Source organism: Marmota flaviventris, chromosome 6 (assembly GCF_047511675.1).
Source record: "Marmota flaviventris isolate mMarFla1 chromosome 6, mMarFla1.hap1, whole genome shotgun sequence".
Taxonomy (NCBI): domain Eukaryota; kingdom Metazoa; phylum Chordata; class Mammalia; order Rodentia; family Sciuridae; genus Marmota; species Marmota flaviventris.
Genome location: NC_092503.1, coordinates 108,253,449 through 108,276,977, shown reverse-complemented (window position 1 = coordinate 108,276,977; position 23,529 = coordinate 108,253,449). Strand labels below are relative to the sequence as shown.

General features: G+C 35.5%; 1 protein-coding gene across 4 annotated transcripts; it reads left to right on the top strand.

The window, feature by feature from the left end:
* Positions 1–1,693: 1,693 nt before the first annotated feature.
* On the top strand, positions 1,694–16,037 carry Enpp4 (ectonucleotide pyrophosphatase/phosphodiesterase 4). 4 transcript variants are annotated; one of them, XM_027950507.2, is made up of 4 exons: positions 1,694–1,848; positions 10,054–10,912; positions 11,527–11,697; positions 13,886–16,037. In XM_027950507.2, exons 2-4 carry the CDS (start codon positions 10,087–10,089, stop codon positions 14,248–14,250), a joined length of 1,362 nt encoding a protein of 453 aa, XP_027806308.2. In that variant the 5' UTR covers positions 1,694–1,848; positions 10,054–10,086; the 3' UTR covers positions 14,251–16,037. The 4 variants fall into 4 exon arrangements, with proteins under 4 accessions (XP_027806308.2, XP_071469445.1, XP_071469443.1 ...); XM_071613344.1 differs by having other exon boundaries at positions 1,698–1,848; positions 10,551–10,912; XM_071613342.1 differs by lacking the exon at positions 1,694–1,848 and adding an exon at positions 2,078–2,102.
* The last annotated feature ends 7,492 nt before the right edge of the window (positions 16,038–23,529 follow it).

The following is a 23,529-nucleotide window of genomic DNA, read 5'->3' as shown; positions in this document are numbered from 1 at the left end:
AATTCTCCTAGAACTCAGGCTTACCCTATTGTTCAAATTGGGCAATATTTATTTTCAGGTCATAATGATCATTTCTAAAACTTAAAATGTTCAAATACTGTGCTGAGTACCTTACTTGCTTTACCTCATTTATCTAAGAGGTTGGTACTGTAATACTTTATTGTGCAGATGAGGAAATAAATGCTCAAACAGGTTGAGACAATTTCCCAATATTTTTCTGTAACTGAGTGGCAGAGTAAGTATTCAAATTCAGGCCTAACAGATGCAAGAATTTAGCTTGATCTGACAGCCCATGGACCTATGTATGGTACCCCAATTCCCCAATGCACCGGCTAGCCTTGAGGCTTGAAACTGGAAATAACTTATCAAGGTACAAACTAACAATCAACAGAATACATCTAGTCCCAATTGTATCCCCATTTGCTTCCAGATTCTTGGTAATGACCTTACTTTCAAGCTCAGACCAATGGGCCAAGCTCAGACTTTGATATTTAGGGTTACTATTGCAAAGAACCGATCCAGGTACTGGGTTTATAACTATTAATTCCTTAACACCTGAGGATATTGCATGTGATTAATATTCTTAATTCATTGAATTGTACTTCTGGCTGGGGGCATCTGGTGGAGACAGAGTTGTGAACCAGAATGAAAATATTTATCCTAGAACTTGCATTTTAATGAGTGTGAGCAATAAATCTAGAGCACCTTAAAATATCCCATTAGATCCAACAATGATTTAGTGAGTACTTCTATGCCAGGTTCTGTGTTTGGCACTGCAGATAAGAGAAAAAATATACTATTTTCTCTTTGTGTCTAGGCAACCCAAATAAATTTACCTCTTTAATTTCTCTTTTTGCTTGTAAGTTACATTATTTAACAGTTTGACTTACTTTCTTATTAAAGGCAGCAGCACCCCCCACCCCCCGACACACACACACACACACACACACATCTAACAAAAAATGCTCATTTCCCAATTGTGTGAAAAGACAAACCATAACAAATTTAACGTGAAGATTTTGATTGGCTTTTATTTGAACTTCTTGAATCTGGCAACACCTTATTCTCAGCAGAATGAATGTGCGGATAAGCTGAGCTGAAGAGTGGTTTCAAAGAAAAGGGTGCAGGAAAGTAGAAACAGTACAAAGGGGGGGGGGATTATTTCTTTACTTTGTAAAGCTGAAAGCTGAGGGACTTTCTTTTAAAACTGTTCAGTTTGGGAATTTAGCTATTAACCTTGGAACTGGCTAAAGCTTCTCGATACCTGTGCAGAACTGTGTGGTACAGCCAAAGCCATATTCCCTGTGGCCACCTAAAGAGTCAGATCAGAGTAACTAGGGGAATGGTAAGCGGTGGATTTGGCAACTGCCAAAGGACTTTCAGGCACTCGTTAGGATGATAAGGAAAGCGCGAAGTGGGAGAGAGGAACAAACCTGTTCTCCTAGGTCGGGTTCAACTCCATCAAAACACCTGTCTCCAGGTGCTACGTGAATCTAACCAATCAGAAAGGGAGTTACAATGAACACTAGCTCCGGCATCCAATCCAAGAAAATGTCTCGGACTCCGCCGCGGGGCCAGCTAGCGCTAAGCTTGTTCGCAGTCGCTCGCAGGACAGCTGCGCACTCTTGCGCCGGCAGCAGCGCGGATCTGGGGCAGTCCGGGCTGTTAACTGCGGTGCGGCCGCCCGCTACTGCGCAGGCGTCTCAGGAAGAGCTCGGCCTCGCCCCTCTCCCTCGCGGTTCCTGTCGCTAGCAAGTACCCACGAGTACCGGATTCCGCCAGTGCCGGGTTCCGCTAGCGCCGAGTTCCGTGCGGTGGCAAGAAGCGGCGGAGCTGCGGCGGCGACGGGTGAGTCTGAGCTTCGTCCTCCTGGCGTCCTGTGGGAAATGCCACTCGCTCCCTCCCGAGTCGGCTAGTGGGGTTGAAAATAAAGCTGGCGAGACTCTTTCCTCGCTCGCGATCGAGACCACACGCACGCACGCGCACACGCACTCCCGGACGCCGGCGGGGGCTAGGCGAAGAACCCCTAGAGGCAGGGAGGGAACTAGTGGGCCGAGAGGCAGGCGGGGAGCGGTGAGGGAAGAGGAAAGAAAACTCAGCAGGTGGACGCGGAATCGGGGAAGAGGAGCTGTAGTGCTTGGGGTGCGGGGAGGGAAGTTGGCTGAACTGCAGTGGAAGGGGCGAGGCTGGGTCGGGGATGAAAGTGGAGGGCGACGGGGCGGGGTGGCCAGGTGCAGCGCTCGGGGACGGAAGGCGTTTGCTTTTAAGGGAACACTATCCAGGGACGTGCGTCTGTCTGCATATTAGGTTTAGGTACTACCTATGATTATTTAATTGTGTTTAAAACTTAGTTTTCTAGAAAACAAGCAAACCAGACAGTAAAAAGATACCATTTAAGTGCTTTTTATGGGCCGAGTACTGTGTTAAGTACTTTACAAACAACGCTACAACTTCTTGAGATAATAGCGGCCTATTTTACAGATGAGGAAAGTCAGACTCGGAGAAGTGAAGGGACCTGTCCAGGATTGTACAACTAATGACAAGCAGGTTTACATGAGGTCTGACTCCAGAAGGGTAAAGACTTGACAAATACTGTAGGACATCAGCTGCCTATTTCTGTATTATGGTTTTTCTCCCCACTCTCCACTCCCCAGAGATTGTTTCAGTCTATTTTACAGAAATGAGCTTGCAAACACTCATTCTCTCCTTCCTTCCCCTTTATCCCTCTCCCTCATCTTCTCTCTCCTACCTTACACAAGTTGCAAAATATAATTTGGAAGAAATTTTGATGAAAACAAAGAGTACATTCAGAGTGGTATTTTGCAATGTCAGAAGTCAGATGAGTGTTACTGATTTGAATATGGTAGAAAATTTTGCATGCTAGAAAATTGGAGAATAACTTAGAATCCTAGATTTTTAAGACTGAGAAAGTTTTTTAGGGAGTTGTTATAGTTTTTCCTCAGACTGTTAATGAATTAACTTATAATAGCTGGGCATGGTGGTGCATGCCTATGGTTGGGGAGGCTGAGGCAGGAGGATCACAAGTTCAAAGCCAGCCTCAGCAACTTAGCCAGACACTATCTCAAAATTAAAAAAAAAAAAAAAATGTGTGTGTGGCGGGGTGAAAGATATGGGAAGAGATAATCTAAAGGTAGTCATTGATATTATCTACACAGACAATTGTTGGGAGCTGCCTTGGATGCAGAGGTTTTAAAGTCCTGGTGCACCGGGGGTTCAGAACAATTATTGCACCCCGCAAAACTTGAACTTTACCTCTGCTTGGATAATGAGGTGTGGCTCCAGGAGTAGGCAGTCATCTGTGGAGTTAAGTTACACTTAACCTGTTCCTTGGTAATCCTACCCCTTTGCTCTTTTTGGGATAGACTATTCCATGGAACAGCCTCCCCCAATAAAACCCTGGGTTCGAGGCATGCTCTCTTTTTCTTGCCTGACTTGCCTCCTTTGTGAGAGCTGCATCAGAGAAGCCATCACAGAACCCAAAGAAAAAGGTATTTCTCTGTCTCTGTGTGATTATTTCATGCCAGCCCAGTTCATCTGGAGTGACTCTGACTGGTTTAGTTGTGTGTTGCGACAGACAATAATGCTGTTTTAAAGCTGATAGGTGTTTCATTGTACGGCAGGGCAGGTGGTCTGGTCATGGTGACAGATATCCTTTCCCAACTTCACAAGGGCTAAGAATGCCAGTGAGAGTTGACTGACAGGCCTTCCATCCAGGCAAGAAAGTCATCCCAGAGGAGGTAGGAGTCCCCTGAATTGGGATATCACATTGTAGGAACTTCCAGTTGCTGTTGGGATATAGGGCAAATAGGTCTTCTTTTTTCCTTTCCTTTTGATTATATATATATATATATATATATATATATATATATATATATATATATATATATAAATTTATTTATTTTGTCATGAAAAATAACAGTTTCTCCCAGTCATTTATAATGTAACAATTTCGTTCCTTAAAAATTACTTGAGCAGCTAGGGAGGCTGAGGCAGGAGGATGTGGAGTTCAAAGCCAGCCTCAGCAAAAGCAAGGTGCTAAGCAACTCAGTGAGACCCTTTCTCTAAATAAAATACAAAAGAGAGCTGGGATTATGACTCAGTAGTCGAGTGTTCCCTGAGTTCAAGTCCTGGTCCTCCTCCCACCCACCCCAAAAAATTACTTGAGAACTTCTCACTGGTGATTTGCTTATAGCTTAACATTTGCTGTTAGAATGAAACAGAATGTGGTAGACATAAATCTAGGCAGGTAAAGCTGTGTTAACAGTTTGGAGCATATTACTGGATTTGTTAACTTGCTACTACTAGACTTGTACAGTTATTGAGAACATGAAATTAGTAAAAGCACAATAAAGCTACTAATTGCTGGACTTCAACTTTATCATATTTAAAGAGAGATTAACCTAAATTATTCATTTCCTAACATAACAGCTTTGTAACTAGAGTAGATAATAGAAACTAATTTTGAGGGCCTGTTCTGTAACTTTTCTGCATTCCCAATTTTAAACACAAGGAAACTGAAACTGAAAGAAAATAGATTTGAAAAAGATTACCCGTCTACTAAGCTCATTATTCTGGGATCTTTCTGACTTCAGAGTCTATAGTCTTTTTGCTTTGTCCATGTTACTGAGCTTAATGATAAGGACAGGCACATTTGGGTCCAAGCAGTGTGTGCTGAGAGATTACTGAACCCTAGAGTTAATAGCCAGAATTCTTTGAGCATCCTTTATACTCAAGATTAGGGGAAGGATTTTGATTTGTATTTTTAGAAGGACAAACACAGGATTTTTACTGTGGTGGTGTTTTGAATATGGGAAGTGGTGTACAGTATTTTCACATTTAAGCACTCAAATCTGTATTATGGGGGCTGAGGTTGTGGCTCAGTGGTAGAGCGCTCGCCTACCACATACAAGGCGCTGGGTTTGATCCTCAGCACCACATAAAAATAAAAAATAAAATAAAAGAATTGTGTCCAACTATAGCTAAGAAAAAAATCTGTATTATGGGATACACAGTTCACATGCTTTTTGTGGTAAAAATGAGATGACAAAAGATATTTCCTGTTCTGTGGTGGGGCATTTAAGAATATAATTTCACTTCCCTCTACTTTTAAAAATGTAATACTTTTATTGGGGTATAAGTCAGGTGCCATTCAGTTTGCTCATTTAAAGTGTGCAACTTTATGGAATTATTCAACCATCACTACAATCAATTTTAAAACATTTTCATCACCTCCCCAAAAAGCCTCATACCCACTAGCGTTTGCTCCCCATTCTCTCCCAGTGTCTAGCCCTAGGTAATTACTGGTATACTTTCTTCTCTATAGATTTGCATGTTCTAGGCATTTCAGTTAAATGGAATCATGTAATAGGTGATCTTTTGTGACTGCCTGTTTCACTTACCCTAATGTTTCATGGTTTATCCAAGTTGTAGCACATTTTAGTACTTCATTCCTTTTTATTGCCAGATATCGTATTATGTGGGTGTACCACATTTTATTTAGTTTTTGGTGGAATAGTTTCCACTTCTTGACTCTGATGATGATCCTGCCGTGAACCTTTGCAAGTTTTTGTGTGGATATATGTTTTCATTTCTCCTGGGTAAATAGCTGATATTAGAATTGTTGGGTCTTATGGTAATTCTTTAACCTCTTTGAAGAATTGCCTGGATGTTTTTATTTTTTCAGGGTGGCTGTACCATTTTACATTCCCACTAGCAGTTTATGAAAATGCAGATTTCTCTATATACTCTCCAATACTTGTTACTAATCTTTTCTATTTAACCATCCTAGTGGATGTTGTATCTCAGTGTGATTTTTTAATTTGCATTTCTTTAATGACTAATATGTTAAGCATCTTTTTATGTGTTTGTTATCTGTATCTTCTTTGGATAAATATCTTTTTAGTTCCTATGCTCATTTTTAAATTGGATTATTTAACTTTATGTTAGTGAGTTATAAGTTTTATTATATATATTCTAGGTACAAATCTCTTACCAGACATATGATTTGCAACTATTTTCTTCCAATTCTGTGGGTTGTCTTTCACTTGCTAGATGATCCTTTGAAGCACAAAACTTAATTTTGATGAAGTCCAGTTCTTTTGTTGTTATTTGTGCTTTTGGTGTGGTATCTAAGAAGGTTTTGCTTAATCCAAGATTATAAAGATTCATTCCTATATTTTCCCCTAAGAGCATTACAACTTTAGTTCTTAACCTTAGGTTCATGGTCAATTTTGAGTTAATTTTTGTATGCAGCAGAAGATGGATTCTCCAAATTCATTCTTTTGCATGTGGATATGCAGTTGTCCTTATACCATTTACTGAATTGATGTGGCACCCCTCTACTCTTAGAGGTAACTGTATTGGAAAAATTTTGGACATACTCTGATATTCCATTTGTAGTCATTCCTCTAGGGCTTAGTTTTTAAAAAATAAAACTTTATTGTGTTGAAGCTCAAACAGTGTTGTAAAGAAGTCTTGGTGTTGTAAAACAAAGTTGATTTAAGTATAAATCCTATCTATCTTTCCAAGATGACAGCCTGATTATTTTGATTATTTGTACCCCTGTTTTGAGTATTATGTATTTTAAATGGCATATGTATATATTTATATATTTGCATTCAAGAATTAGTTATATTTTGGGGGCTGGGGATGTGATTCAAGCGGTAATGCACTCGCCTGGCGATCCTCAGCACCACATAAAAATAAAATAAAGATGTTGTGTCCACCGAAAACTAAAAAATAAATATTAAAAAATTCTCTCTCTCTTTAAAAAAAAGAATTAGTTATATTTGATATTTGTTGAATGATTGTTTAAAAATTATCTAAAAGAGTGTCTGAGCAAGGCTTCATGTGTAGAAAATAACTTAAAAATGTTCTGGAAGCACAAACTATTACTGAAGAGTGGTTACAGGTCACTTACAAGTTACCAAGATAAGTAACAATTATCTTTTACATGTCTTTGTAATACAGTGCAGTATAATGGATGAGAGGTAAGGTTGGTAGTTATTTCAGTACCCATTTCACAGTAATTTACAAGCATGTTTGACCTAGGTATGGGAGGAGTTTGGACTTCAGTATCCTTTGAACTTTTTTTTAAGTGAAATATTGTGAAGATTAAGTTGGCAGCAGATGTTGGGTGACAAGGGGGAAGATGATTAAGGTAAGAAGGTGAGTTAGAAGACAGAAGAGCCACAGACAGAGGTATTGAGGACTTTAAGGAGTACAGCAGCAGTGGAGACAGGAAAGAGTGGGTAGCTGTTAAAAGTGCAGATTTTTGGCCTGAACTCTAGACTGACTGAATCATAATTTTCTAAGTGTAGATTGGACATCTGCACTTTTAACAGCTCTCTTCAGTGATTCTTGCTACAGTCTTGTACTAGATGATATAAAAAGTAAGGATTGACTAGACTGGTTGACAGGGTACTCAGATATCTGTGTGCCTGAGAGAATGGTGAAGTTATTTCCACTAATGAAGTGGAAAAATTTAGAAGTGTAGAGAATGCATTCCTTCTGATATATATCTGATTGTACATTTCAGCAGAATAGTTTGTGCAGTGGATTGGTTGGGAATATAGAATGATTACTTAGGGATAAAGCCAGGTTGTAAATAATGCATTTTTTAAAAAGTATATTTATCTTTTGTCCTTGAAAAGATACTGTGTCATATCTTTGCTATTTTAATTTACTCTTATTGGACAAATATTTGAGTATCAGGAAGTACCTGTACTCAGAGTAACTAGGAATCTACAGAATCCAAGACTTCATGGAGATCTTGTGTCTTTGACGTAAGTTCTCAAATTTCTGGAACCTACAGCACCAGCTCACATAATAGTGTTGTCTGACTGAACAATATTCTCCTCTGAGAGAGGAGTTGAGTTATGCATAAACTCTATGGTAGAGTACAACACAAAACACTGAATGAAAACGGAAGTTCTACATATATGGATTCTTGATAGCTGGAATTGCTGGCACAGTACAATGGGGGCTGTATCTGTAGGAGTGTGCTTCATCTATTACTCATTAGAATTGTCACTCTGTCCTATTAAAAGGTAGTTTGATTTTGTTATTCTGCACTGTTTCTGGTTTCTTTGATGGCATCAGCAACAGATGTCCAAAGTACCACATTCAGATTGCCACCTATCTCATATTGATATGGTAGAGGATCTTCCAGACAAAAGACCTTCACAAATATGATTTTGTACCTTTTGATTCCAGAACTTTAAGTCATTGGTTTTCAGGGAATCACAGCTTCAATCCCTAAGTATTTGAATGACTACCAGGATACAGATCATCCTGGTAGTGTCTTTGAAAGAAAGATGAAAGTCTCTGCATTCAAGAAATTGCAGTCTAGTTTGTAGAAAGAAGAGTACACAATGAATGGCTTGTGAACTTAATAATCATTATTAGTTAGCTTGCTGCTATTAAAGCTGCATGCTCCTGTAGCCAGACCCAAGGGTTTCTTACTCTGAAATAATGAACTGTATATCTCATTCTGACCACAATCTTGCATCTTTGCAACTTTCATGGAAAGTTATTCCTAAGACATCTGTTCTTTGACTCCATCAGAATCTTTAGTTCAAAAACCTCTCTACTTCCTGCATATCTCAAGTTTCAGCCTAGATGCTGCAACTTGAATTTCAGCCACTCTTTTTTTTTCTTCTTTTTAAGACAGGATCTTTCCATGTTGCTTAGGGTCTTGCTATGTTGCTGAAGTTGAACTTGGGATCCTCCTATCTCAACCTCTTAAGTCCCTGAGATTACAGATATGTGCCACCCTACTGGCTTCAGCTATTCTTTAGTCAACATCTTCAGCCTAATCATCTTTCAGTTTCAGCCAGAATCTGAAGCTTGGGTTGGATCAGCTGCCTTTTGCTCATGCCTGTGCCAGGGCCACTGAGTTGATAGGGAAAACAATGTCACTTATGAAAATCCATGATACCAGCTATTAGCATTACCCACCAATATTACTCTTTCTTCGTTTTCTCTCCCATTCTCCACATTGACCATTTCATACATTTTCTGTAGTCCTCAAATCTCTGAACCTTTTTCCACCTTACTCTCTTTCAATAATTGACCCTATTTCCAGCAATGCAGAGAGGGCAACTCCCTTCACCCTTAGCTTTTGCTCCTTCTGTCCTGACGATGGAAGGTGTATCCTGTCCATCTAAAGCAAATCTTTCTGCTTAAACCATGTATCCTATTTTCTTAGAGACTAAAGAAGGTGGAGAATGAAGGCAAGGATATTTATTAGATGAAAGGAGTTTTTGATATCAATGAATTATTTTCAAAAATAACAAATAGTTAAGTCTTCCACAGTAAAGTGGAAGTTTAAGAGGGATGTGATGATGAAATTGATTTCAGCAGCTGTTGAATTTCTTCAGAAGTTAGTCCCTGTAGACTTTGTTCTTTGTTAGTCAACTTCATGTAAATATTGGGATAGTACAGACTGAGTGGAGATATTTTTCTTAAATAGCATTTATTTCTTAATCTCCTTTTTTAAGCCAGTATTTTTTAATAAGAATGGTCAGTGAGCCAAAATGGTAGAATTTCCACTAGTTATTTCTGTGAATTGAACTATAGGATACTGTTCGGTAAACTAGAAAAATAATATGTTTCTCTGGAGCTAATGAAATCTTGATATTGTTTGTATTTTGTACAAAAGAATTGCTTTTATTTTTACGCTTTCTGTTAAGCCTTTAGAATAATTTCTACTGCTACAGAGAACAGGGCTGTCAAGCACAAGTGTTTACTGGGGGGGGAGAGAATGACCCATCTTACCTTCACAGCGTGAAGGCTGAAGCAGGACATGTATAATGGGAAATTGGAGAAGTAAAGGCAATTTTAATTTTTTTCCAACTTTAGCTTTAGTAAATTAACCTTAAATGACATTTTGTAATTTTTAAGTTGATATAGGTGAAGCTGGCATATAAAAGGTATATGAATATTGATTCTCATCACCTATTGGTTGAACTTATGAATCGTAATCCAAATCAAATAGCATTACTACATATGATTTGTGTTTTTATATTTTAGGAACCCTGATTGCTGTCCTTCAACGTGTTCATTATGAAGTTATTAGTAATACTTTTGTTTTCTGGACTTATGACTGGTTGTAGAGGTAACTCTTCATATAGTTTGCCACCCAAGTTACTGCTGGTGTCTTTTGATGGCTTTAGAGCTGACTATCTGCAGAACTATGAATTTCCTCATCTCCAGAATTTTATCAAAGAAGGTGTCTTGGTAGAACATGTTAAAAATGTTTTTATCACAAAAACATTTCCAAACCACTATAGCATTGTGACAGGCTTATATGAGGAAAGCCATGGCATTGTAGCCAATTCCATGTATGATGCAGTCACAAAAAAACATTTTTCTGATTCTAATGACAAGGATCCTTTTTGGTGGAATGAGGCAGTACCTATTTGGGTGACTAATCAGCTTCAGGAAAACAGATCGAGTGCTGCTGCTATGTGGCCTGGTACTGATGTACTCATTCACAATACCACACCTTCCTATTTTATGAATTATAGCATGTCAGTGTCATTTGAGGAGAGAGTAAATAACATTACGACATGGCTCAGCAATTCGAACCCACCAGTCACCTTTGCAACACTCTATTGGGAAGAACCAGATGCAAGTGGACACAAATATGGACCAGAAGATAAAGAAAACATGCGCAGGGTATTGAAAGAAATAGATGACCTCATTGGTTACCTAGTCCAAAAGCTCAAGATGTTAGGATTGTGGGAAAATCTTAATGTGATTATTACAAGTGATCATGGGATGACTCAGTGTTCTGAGAACAGATGGATAAACTTGGATCTCTGCATCGATCGTTCAAACTACAGTCTTATAGATTTGAGCCCAGTTGCTGCAGTGCTCCCCAAAATAAGTAAGTAGACTTTTAGCTGAGGGATACTATTATTTGAGTGGAGCATTTGGTTGAGGAGGGAGAGTTGTATTAAAAAATGAAATGCTGGCTTTTTGTAGTTCAGCATTATACTCAGAATACTAAATAGAGTAGGATTTTTTTTTCCTTCCTAATTTACAAGTTTTGAGAGATTGGATTCTTCTTTTTATTTATTTTAAAATTATTCACACTGGGGGAAAAAGGATATTTTTGTTTTTAAAGAAATCTTGGATTTTAGTGTGAGATATATCTTTATTCTACTTATCATAAAATTAGTAATTGGTAGTAATACATAACTTATGTTTACTTGGGAATCTCCACATAAATATTGTTTCTTTCTATAAAGGTGGATAATCATTTTGTGGATTATCCACAAAACGAAGAAGAGTATGTAAATGCTTGATAAAGGGGTGTGTGTGTATGTGTGTGTGTCCATTCATCCTCAACAGTGTTACATAATTCTGCTCTGTTGTTTTAATAATTCAGTTATTTAATAGATGACATTGTCCAGAATCTAATTCCAGCTAATCTAGTTAGACATTTTTTTCCTTATCAGGTAACCATGACTTTTTTCCTTTGCTATTTCTTTTTTATAGGTATAACAGAGGTTTATGAGAAACTGAAAAACTGTAGCCCTCACATGAATGTTTATCTCAAAAAAGACATTCCTAACAGATATTATTACCAACATAATGATCGAATTCAGCCAATTATTTTGGTTGCTGATGAAGGCTGGACAATTGTACTAAATAAATCATCATCAAAATGTAAGTATTTAGGGTATTTCTGTTGTATCCTAGGAATATATCACACATTGTGACACTGTTCTGTTAAAAGGGTACTTTGATTTAGATATATTCACACAGTATTATTAGTTCATTTTCCTATTAGATGATGGTCAGGTTTTCATTCAATAGTAATTTACAATAACCATAATTTCACTTTTCAATTAGAAGGATGAAGCTGTAGATTTGCCTTTTTTTTCCCCATGGCTCTGGAGATTGAACCCAGCACCTTATGCATGCTAGGCAAGCACTCTACCAATGGAGCTATATCCCCAGCCCACAATTTACTTAAAAATAAAAATCAAAAGTATAGTTACTGTCAGCAATTTTCAAGATAGTTCTCTTGATTTATAGAAAAAAGAAGGGAAGCTAAAGAAACAAATTTAAAGGAGAGAGATTAGCTATTTCAAATTCCTTTTTTTTTAAGAGAGAGAGAGAATTTTTTTTTTTTGTAGATGGACATAACATAATACACAATGCCTTTATTTTTATGTGGTGCTGAGAATCAAACCCGGGTCTCGCGCGTGCTAGACAAGCGCTGTACTGCTGGCCACAATCCCAGCCCTCAAATTCCTTTTAATAGTGTGAATTGAAGACCTTTTCATAACCCTGAGTCTTTCCCCAGTGATGATATAATTTCCTTGAATATAATAAGCTATTTAGAATACTAGACAAGAATCAGAAAGTAAACAAACAGAAAAACCCACCAAGTAAACAGGTGTATCAAAATCTCTCCTTAAACAGAGAATATGTAGGAGTGAGTTTTAGGTCATGCTGCAACTGAAGTTCATTTGTCCATATTTTATGTTCAATTTTAATACTTTAAAAAATAATCTGTAAAAAAAAGAGTAAAAAAATTATACTCCATTGCAGGGGTCAGTAAACATTTTTTTTTTTATAAAGTGCCAGATTGTAAATATATTAGGCTTTGTGAACCATTGATTGGTCTCTGTCTGAGCCACTCAACTCTGCTTTTATCATGCAAAAGCAGCTACAAATAATATGTAGCAATTGAAGTGGTGTGCTGCAGTGAAACATGGTTCACACAAACAAGTGGAGGGCCAGTTTTATCAGATCTCTGATGTATAGCAATCTAGGAGAATCAGGCAAGGACAACACGGACTTGGAGTCAGTGGGGTCTGTGTATTTATATTTATGCTATTTTATAAACTCATTATTTTAAACTTGGAAAATATAGGAAAGAGAACAAAACTATCCATAATCCCTCCATACAGATATAGACAAATATTAATTGTAGGAGTTTTCCTCTCCTATTCTTTTTTCTATTACATATGTAGGCAGATTTTAATATTATTAAAATCGTAACATCTATCTATGTCTATATTTTGCTTTTTGTCATATTGATCAAATTCATTATTTTGAAATATTCTAAATTTACAATTAATAATGTAACATACATTGATACGTATCATTTAGTCATCTATACTTGATTTGAAAGTGGGAATTTATTAAATGTAACTTATGTACATTAAAAGACAATATTTGTTAAAACAAAGTTAACACTTGTGAATTTGGTATTGGAGTTCCATTAGGGACCATTCCCTGTTTTTCTTTGAGTCAGACTTTTACTGGAATTACAAGTTGGAGTAAATCTTGTTGCATTTTACATTTGATACAAGAATCCCTCTTGTAAAATTCTCACCTATCTTACCATCCTGTTTTCAAGCATTTATTAACTCTTAGTAAGCCAGTACATTATGTCATCCTATTTCTTAATTCCAGGAGCAATTGAGATGAGTAAGGCTGCAAATTAACTTTTCTATTCATTGGTCTTCTGCCCTATTCAGCCTGACCACACTTTTTTTTTTTATCAATGGTGCTGTTTTTAAGTGAGTTTTTACAAAAAGAGCTGGAGATTGAGAGGTTAAGTAAGTGGGACTAGTACTAAAAGGTAAGTACATTAGGTTGAGAAGTAGTGTTAAAGTCTGAGGCCATGGTGCAATGGGCTAAGGGGTGTGTGTGTGAAATAGGGGACACGGTTGAGTTGAAAATACAAATTTTTAATTCTGGCTCCTGTCTGGTTCAACTAACCAGAATCTTAATAGAAGAGAATTAGGCTATCAAGAAGTATATTTACACTAGAAGTGAGTTTTTTTTTTATAATAAGATGACTGATTATATTTACTAACATCATTTTGTTCTTTTTCAGTAGGTGACCATGGTTATGATAATTCTTTGCCCAGTATGCATCCGTTCCTAGCTGCCCACGGCCCTGCATTTCACAAAGGCTACAAGTATAGCACCATTAATATTGTGGATATTTATCCAATGATGTGTCACATCCTGGGATTAAAACCACATCCCAATAATGGAACCTTTAGTCATACCAAGTGCTTGTTGGTTGACCAGTGGTGCATTAATCTCCCAGAAGCCATTGGAATTGTTATTGGTGCACTCTTAGCATTAACCACTCTAACATGCCTCATAATAATCATGCAGAACAGACTGTCTGTACCCCATCCGTTTTCCCGACTTCAGCTACAAGAAGATGATGATGATCCTTTAATTGGGTAACATGTGCTGGGATTTATACAAAGTGTCTTTGCATAATCTCAAAACTAAGGATGTATCCTAGGAATGATGTTTTAACCTTTTAACCCTGAAAAAGTATACTTTGAAAGACAACTTAGACCAAACATGCTAAAATTACTTTTTTCCCTTGTGTTTTGTTTTGGTTCATTAGTAATACAAATAACCCTATTCATAGTAAAAATGCTAGTAAATCAGTTAACACCACCTATTTCTCTAATTAGAAATAGCTTTTGAGAAAAATACTCTGCTTTCTTTTTCTCTTTGCAATGAAGATGATACATCTTTAAAATGAAAATATACCAAATTTAGTAGATGTGTTTTTCTAATAAATTTATATATTTGTAAATGAAAAAAACAGAAATCTTTATGCAATTCATGAATTTTATGTATCAGGAAGGAAAAATTTCCTATATTTTTATATTTACCCTTATTCAATTTGTATCCCAAGTAAGTCCTTGAGGTAGGAAATTCTGTGATGGTTAATAAAATTGGTTAGCCAGGCAGAAAAAAAGTTCTATCATACAAAGAAATCATCTTAAGGAAAGCTATTAAAAATCACATAAAAACTAACTAAGACCATTTGATACAAAGCTTGAGTTGTCACTGGTGTATGTTTAAGTCCCTTAAGCTGTTGAAATCTCAAAAGGTATATCTTTTGAAGAAGATTATTGCTAATGAGAAATTCAGAAGAAAATAGAGGAAAGTCCTCTTCTCAATTTGTGTTTATTGGCTTTATATAAGTTATTGATGTGTGTGTATGCACAAGTGTGTTTGCATGTATAGGTGTGTAGATGTTATTATAGGAGGAGGTTAGAAGGGACTGGACTGTGGTCAGGTTTCCATGATCCTGTAGAGCACAGCTCTCAAGGGAATGTTATTTTTGCAATTCATTTTGGTTTACTTTCACCTGACTCACAACTTAAAACCAGAACTTTAGAAAAACTCGTTATTTTTTGTTTCCATTTTAAATTTTTTTCCTGAACTATTCAAATATAGAGAATTTGTGACCTGAATACAAATTTGAATTTGATTGGGTCATAATGATGAAGGGAGATTTTTATATTTACTTTGTGACTCTATATCTTACTTTTTGATAGTAGAGTAGGTAAGAAATTTATAAAATGGAATTTGGAGATTAGGTGCATTGGTACACACCTGTAATCCCAGTTACTTTGGAGGCTGAGACAAGAGGATTATAAATTGAAGGCCAACCTGGGTAACTTAGCAAGACCCATTCTCAAAATAATTTTTTTAAAAGGACCATCCATGGACATAGCTCAGTGTTTAGAGTGCTAGCCTGGCATGTGGGAGTCTCTGGGTCCGGTCCTCGGTACTACAAACTTTTTTTTTTTTTTTAAAGAAAATAAATTTAGTTTCTTCTAATTTTTGTACCATTCCTATATGAAGTGACAGAATAGCTTTAGTGCTGCCTCTGTTTTTTCCTCTAGTATTTGGAATCACAGAAATAATCAATCTCATATCTTTAAATATGCTTCTTCAGAGCTAATAATTTATGTGAATAACTGTCATCCTACCTTTATTAAGTAGCACCTTCTAATAATTAAAATTAATTTGAAGAAACTGAGTTGTGGCAGTATAGATTATATCCATTGGAAAAATTGGATTTAAAGATCATTCATCAGGACCTGAGAAAAACAATTAATAGTGTGTGGTCTTTAATGTTTTGGCAGTATAAAACAAACTTGGTAACTGTTTTCAGAAACAGAGATAATCTGTAGTAAATATACAGCTCAGTTAAATGTTGATGACTGTGATGATAAAGAACAACTCTGGTGTCACTCTTAAAACATTATATATAATGTATCTGTGGGGTCTCTGCTAATTTCCTGATCCTAATATTTGGTGCCCATTATATTTGGGATTTTTGAGAGGCATTTCTACATCCTGTATAGATAATCCATGCTGTTGGTTATAAATTGAATTAAGAACAGTATAGACCTGATTTTGATTTTTGATAAATTTTTTGATTTTTTAATTGATCTCAATAAAGTAATTTAAAAGTTCCTTTCTACCTTAATTCTCATTTAAAAAATAATAATGGCTATAACTGTCACATTTAAAACTTTTTTCCCCTAAATTGTGTATATTTTTGGAAAGTCTAATATTTTCAGAATATTTGATACTAGTTGAATGGACTAGTATCAATGTTATGATTTTTAGTGATTGCATTAACTTGATTGGTGGTTATGAGTTTCAGAACTCTACAGGGTGTCCAACCCTTGTGTGAATTTTACATAGGATGAAATAGAAAGGGATGTCCTCTCAATGTTTTAATCCCTTCACTAAGAGGTATGTACTTTTTTGTCTTTCATTCCATTCTCAAAATACTATATTAGGTAAATTTTTAATGTATATTGATGAGATAAGAAGAATAGTAATTGTTTAATCCAAGAGAAGTTTATATGTCATTAAATTGAACTTTGTGGTAATTCACTTGTATATTTCAAAAATTATCACTGCTAAAACCAATGATTCCTGTAATAGTCTGAGAAAAAGTCTAGTAAAATTAGCCTTTTACATTAAGGTTTTAATGTGTATTTTGGTAAATGATTAATGTGCCGTTTTGTTTTCTGGGTATTAGAAAGCATTTCAATATGGAAATATAGAACTATTAATGACAACTCTCAAAGGTAATAGGAAAACCTTGGATTAACTTTTGTTAATTCAGTGTGAGTTCAACATAAATATATTTATTTATAGTATCGGGACAATTGTGTTGCTGTTGATAGTGTACAAGTTTGTCTGGTAAACAGCAATAGAATAAAAATATTATTGTACTAGGCTTCCTTTAAAAATTTACAGGTACATTTTTAGAATATTAAAGGAATAAAATGCCTTTACATTGTTTTTGTATCTCCCCCCCCCCCCCCCCGCCAAATCTTGTAATCTTTAAGGATTATTACATTTAATTCCTCTCATTTGAAGGGTTTTACTTAATTGTTAATGCAAAGTTAGACATGGAGGACAAAGATTATATGTAAAGTATTTATTATCAATTCTTAAAAAAATGTGTAAATAAAATGAGTATTAAGGAAATTTGTATGTACTACCTTAAGTTAAACATTTTTACTGTATTGTTTGAATTTGTAGTTAATGACTTTGCATATGATTAAAAAATTTATGTGAATAAAATCTACCAAAACATTATGTTTTAAATCTGTTGTCCAATTGCAAAATATACCTACTATGATAGATATGTTGTCAAGACTTCAGTGATTCTGCAAAAACCTCTACAGTCATTCATTACAGGTTTTATTTTTTTTAAACCCTGGACCCAAAATGTAACATTTAACTAGAAATTTAAAACAGTGTATAAAATGTACAGTCCAGCACAAAAACATCATTGGAAAGAAGTTGCAGAGCCTCCAGAACTGTAATTTATTGACTTAAAGTAGAAGGGAAGAAGTTTTAAAAGCTGATTGCCAAACAGTAGAGGAGTGGTTATAGTATTTAAGCTTTGTTTCATTTGTGGCTAAAAGTACTTAATAACTTATTCAGATGAACGTAGATTCAACACAGTTCCCTTTAGGAGAAGAGAGATTAATTCATTTTATGTTTTTATGTTCAGTGAACGCTGCTAAGAACTGTGGGAAAAACATAAAAGATACTTTCTTTACTTTGAAAGAGAGTTCTTTAAAAAGTGGGAAAACTTTATACCAACAAATTAGTTAAACTTACTTATGGCTTAACTCTTGCCGCTGAGATCCTTGGATTAAGAGTAATTTTTCTAAGCCCTGTGCTTTCTTGTACCAGCTTTCTCTCTTCCCGCCAACACACATAGCTGTTGCTTGGGAGGGTATGTGAGAATCCAAATGTTCCAACTGGGTCCTGGGATGTGGGCATACAAATATTCTAATTTCTACCCTAATGTATGCATGCATAGATGATTGTTAGTGTCAAATCTACTTGTCTTATAACTCATGTCCCAAAGTCAAAATTTCCTGGGAGGCAAAGGCAGTCTTCACCCACAGAGTAAGCCAAACTGCCACTCATACTTTCTGCATTTCCAAACATCTTCTTTTTGACCTTTAAAATCTGATTTTCTCCATCAATAAATTGAACTTACTGAACTCTTCTACTGACAGCTCTATGATAATTATAGACAGATATATACATGTCTCCAGCCCTCCTTTCTATATGAAAGATCTGGATTGCTAGTTATTTAATCAGCATTCTTTTCATTTCTGCCATGCTTAACCTCACTTTCATAGACAAGGGGTGATGGAAAGGATCAATCAAAATTAACTGCCAAACAAACCTGGATAACCGCACTATGCACATGCACATTTTATAAAGGGGTTCTTAGCAGTTAGACATAGTGTGGCTGATGCACTTAGAGTTTTAGCTAGCTTTTTGGTCTTGATGACCAAAAGACCTGACAAGAACAATATTTGAGGAGGAAAAGATTATTTGGTGATCACAATTTCAAAGGTCTCAGTTCATAGATGGCCAACTCCATTGCTCTTGGCCCTAGGTGAGGCAGAACATTATGGTGGAAGGTCATGGAGGAGAAAAGCAGTCTAGGACATAGCAATCAGGAAGCAGAGCTCCACTCACCAGGGACAAAATATATACTTCAAAGGCACACCGCCAGAGGCCTGCCTCCTCTAGCCATATCATATCTGTCTACAGTTATCAACTAATTAATCCATGTCAGCGATTAGTGCACTGATTAGGATAAGACTCTCATAACCCAATCATTTCACCTCTAAATTTTCTTGCATTGTCTTTTTTTTATTAGTTACACATGGCAGTACAATGATCTTGACCTTTCATACATTTGAATCAAATGGGGTATAATTTCTCATTTTTCTGGTTGTACAGGTTGCAGAATCACATTGGTCATACAGTCACCTATATACATGAGCTTTTTGGGGACACCTCATATCTGACCCATAAGACTTAAGTATTTGAATTATCCACTGAAGAGAACAAATGTTGATTTACACTCAGAATTTCTGTGAGGATTTATCCTGCACCTTCCTCAGGACTTTTTTTCTTTTTTAAACTCTTAAAAGGATATGTAGTAATTGTGTTTCCAGTAATGGCAAACTATGTGATAGACTATGTGATTGAAAGAGTCCTCTTACTATTTATATTACAAATGTAAAAGATTGAGCATTGAGGAACTTCAAAGAAAGTGAATCAAGAGGCCAAAATTCAAAAGAAAGAAGAAAACTATAGACACGAGTCCCTGATGTCATCTGTGAACATTGGAAGAGGCAGTTGAGAGTCTGAGAAGCTAAACTAATCAAAGAGAGAGTGTTAGAAGGAGAGAAGGTGTGGATGTTTTAAAAAGAATACATTTTAAAAACCATAGGAGCCTACTTTATACTCTTTAGCACAAATAACTTGCAGATATAAATGAAAGATAATTTCCTAGGAAAATATTGAATGAAATCACTCCCATAGAGAAATTAAATTAAAACAGACCAATTTCTTCTTTTACCTACTGATCATTTTTATTTTTAAAATAAAACTTATTGTATAAATTACGAAAAATGTTATAAATGTAGACATTAAGGTAGTTACCATATGAAGAAAATTAACATATATCCGTCATCTCACACAGTCACCCATACAAATTTCTATATCCCAAAAGATTGGGAAAACTGTAAGCTATTGTGAAAAAAAAATCAGGCCCCACAGACAATATTTTTTTTCGATGCCTCTTGTCATGGTGTTATTTGCCTCATACAGCTTAAGTTTTAGAAACAGAAATATGAATTTTTGAAGTGAATATGATACTTATCAAATCTAATAATGATAAAACTAATGTTAGTCCATAACAAGATTCTTGACTGTGATGGATACACACTATCTATGGAGAATCCACACACAATCATATACAGGTAATAAAATGCATTTTCGGCTTTGGTTTTTCCACTCAGCATAATTCCCTGGAGAGTCATCCAAATTGTTGTTCATAGCAATAATATGTTCTTTTTTTATTGCTGACAAATTTTTCATGGAATTTTTGTAGCATAGTTTGTTCAGTTAAATGAAGGGTATCCAATTCTAGTGTTTGGTAGGTATACATAAAACTATTATGAACATTTGTCTGCAGGTTTTTCATGGACATAAGTATTTATTTTTTCTCAAATAATCCCAAGACTGCAAATGCTGGAATGCACATATAGTTTTATAAGAAATTGTCAAATTATTTCCCACCATGACTGTACCATTTTATATTCCCAGGAACAATGCATGAGTGATCCAGTTTCTGTGTATCCTCATCAGTATTTAATATTATCACTTTTTGATTTTAGCTGTTTGGCTAGATATGTTGTGATATTTCATTGTAGTTTTAATTACATTTCCCAATTGCTGATGATGTTGCACATATTTTCATGAATTTGTTTGCCATCTACTTCTTTGGTGAAATGCCTATTCATGTTTTTTTCTCTTTTTGAATTGAATTGTTTGTACTTTACTCTTGAGTTTTGAGAATTCATTTCAATAAGGGCCAACTTGTCAATTTTTTAATTTACGGATGGTACCTTTTTTTTGCCTCACTCTGGGTTCTGAAGACTTTGTCTTATTTTTTCCCTTAAAGTTGTTATTTTTAATTTAAGTCTATGATCTATTTCGAGATACGTTTTATATAAGGCATGAGGGTTTCTTTGTTTACCTGTGCATGTTCAGTTTCTCCACCCACCCTTTGTTGAAAAGGCTGCACATTCTCCATTTCATTGCCTTCAAATTTTTGTCAAAAATCAGTTGAGAATATTTATGTGGGTTTATTTATGGTTCTGTCTTCTGTCTCATTAATCTATGTCTATTACACTGTCTTGATCTATAATCTGGGACTTAATATCCAGTAAAGTGATTCTTAAATATATTCTTTTCAAGTTCATTTTAGCTGTTATAGGGCCTGTGGCTGTCCATACAATTATCAGAAAAACCTTGTCTATGTCTATAAAAATCCTTGCTGAAAGTTTGAGAAATAGGAATTCAAGTAAATCTATAGATCAATTTGGAGACTTGATATATTTAATATTTTGAGTCTTCCAATCCGAGAATGTAGTATGTTTCTTTACTTTTTACAATCTTCTTTGATTTCTTTCATCTGTATTTGTCAATTTTCAAGGTGCAGATTCTGTATGTTTTGTTATGTTTATATCTATTTCATTTTCTTTGGGAGTGGATATACATGGGATTACATTTAAATTTCACTATCCACACATTCATTGATAGTATATAGAAATATGACTGATTTGGATGTGTTTATCTTGTATCTCATAAGTTTGCTGAACTTATTAGTTCTAAGAGTTTTTGTTTTGTTCTTTATGTTCTTTGGGATTTTCTACAAACATGATTGTGTTACCTAAAAAAAGGGACAATTTTGTTTCTTCCTTTCAAATATGTATGCCTTCCATTTCTTATTATTATACTAATCTTTATTTTTATAGTGTCTTGTAGATTTACGTAATGATGAGATTCACTGTAGTATATTCATATATGTACATTGGAAATTTGCAGTGGAATGAATCTGACATTGATTTTTAATGTTGAACCAGTCTTGCCACCTGACGTAAATCCCACTCAGCTATGTTGTATAAATGTATTTTTTCATTGTTAGATTGCTAATATTTTTGAGGCTTTTTGCATCTAACTCAATGAGATGTATTAGCCTGTAATTGTGATTTGCCTATTTTTCCTTTGAATTCTATTGGTATTTTCTTCATTCATTTTGAGGTTCTGCTGCTTAGAGTTTATGACATTTAGGATTTCTATGTCCTCCACCAGAATGAATATCATTATAAATGGTTATATATTACATTATATAAATGTTTTATAATTTTATAATGATAAAAGGAAATTATCATTTTTATCATTATGCTGTATCTTTCTTTATAGTAATTTTCTGGATCCAAATGCTACATTATCAGATACTAACATACCTATTCTTGCTGTTTAATGTTTGTACATTGTATCTAATTCCATCCTTTTGTTTTCAACATACCTGTGTCTTAAATATGAAGTGAGTTTCTTGTAAGTAACATTGTAGCATCTTTTTTTCTCCATTCTTCTAATCTCTGCCATTTTGTGACTTCTAGGTGTTCTCCTGGTTCTCATTTCTCTATGTCTCCTTTTGCCTTCCTGTGGGTTAACATTTTTCAGTTTCATGATTGATTTATTTGTGGTATTTTGAGAGTCTAACTGTATTAGCCAGTTTTTGAAAATGATTTTATTGAGATGCATGGTGTCACTGCCTTCTAGTGTCCATGGTTTTGGATAGGAAATTTCCTGTCAGTAGACTTGGTTTCACTATAGGAAATGCATTGTTTCTCTCTGGCTGTTTTCAGGAGTCTTTCATTATCTTTTCACAAGTTTACCTATAATGTACGTGGGTGTGTATCTTTGGATTCACTCAACTTCTTAGATCTATAGATTTGTGTCTTTGTTAAGTGTGTGATGTTGTTAGCTGTTGTTTTGTCAAGTAGTCATTCAGCCCTGTCCTTTCCCCTCTCCTTGTGGAACTTTAATGATGTAAATGTTGAATGTTTTCTTACTGTTCTGCAGGTCCTTAAGGGTTGTTAAAAGTATTTTAATTCTGTTATTCTAAACTCAAGGTCACTAATGTCTTCCTCCACCAACTCCATTCTACTATTGAGCCCATCCAGTAAGGTGTTTTTGTCATATTTTTCAGTGGTATATTTTTCATTATTAAAAATAACTTCTCTTTACTGCTACTTTTTCATTTTATCATTTTTATTTCTTTGGTGGTACTAGGGATTGAGCCCCAGGTGTACGCTACTACTCAGCTATACTCCAGCCCTTTTTATTTTTTATTTTGAGGCAGGGTCTTACTAAGTTGCCAAGACTTGCTTCAAACTTGCAGTCCTCCTGCCTTAGCTGCCTAAATTGCTGAGATTACAGTTGTGTGCCACTGTGCCCAGCTTTTTAATTTATTATTTATTTTTTTTACTCTTGGTACTGGGGATTAAACCCAGGGGTCCTTAGCCACTGAGCCACATCCCCACCCCTTTTTATATTTTATTTATAGAGACAGGGTCTTACGAAGTTGCTTAGGGCCTCGCCAAGTTGCCAAGGCTGGCTTTGAACTTGTGATCCTCCTGACTCAGTCTCCTGAGCCTCTGAGATTACAGGTATGTACTACCACACTTGGCTGGATTTTTTATTTTAAAGGGAATTTGCTATTGACTATTGAAATATTTTTGTGACAGCTATATAAAACTTCTTGTATAATCTCAACATCTAGTTAATCTTGGTGTT

Bases quoted from the DNA above. Each gene is read 5' to 3' on its own strand.
- Enpp4 (XM_027950507.2), top strand. From the start codon at position 10,087: ATGAAGTTATTAGTAATACTTTTGTTTTCTGGACTTATGACTGGTTGT. The intron at 10,913-11,526 runs GTAAGTAGACTT...TCTTTTTTATAG, and splicing joins TGCAGTGCTCCCCAAAATAA to GTATAACAGAGGTTTATGAG. The intron at 11,698-13,885 runs GTAAGTATTTAG...GTTCTTTTTCAG, and splicing joins AAATAAATCATCATCAAAAT to TAGGTGACCATGGTTATGAT.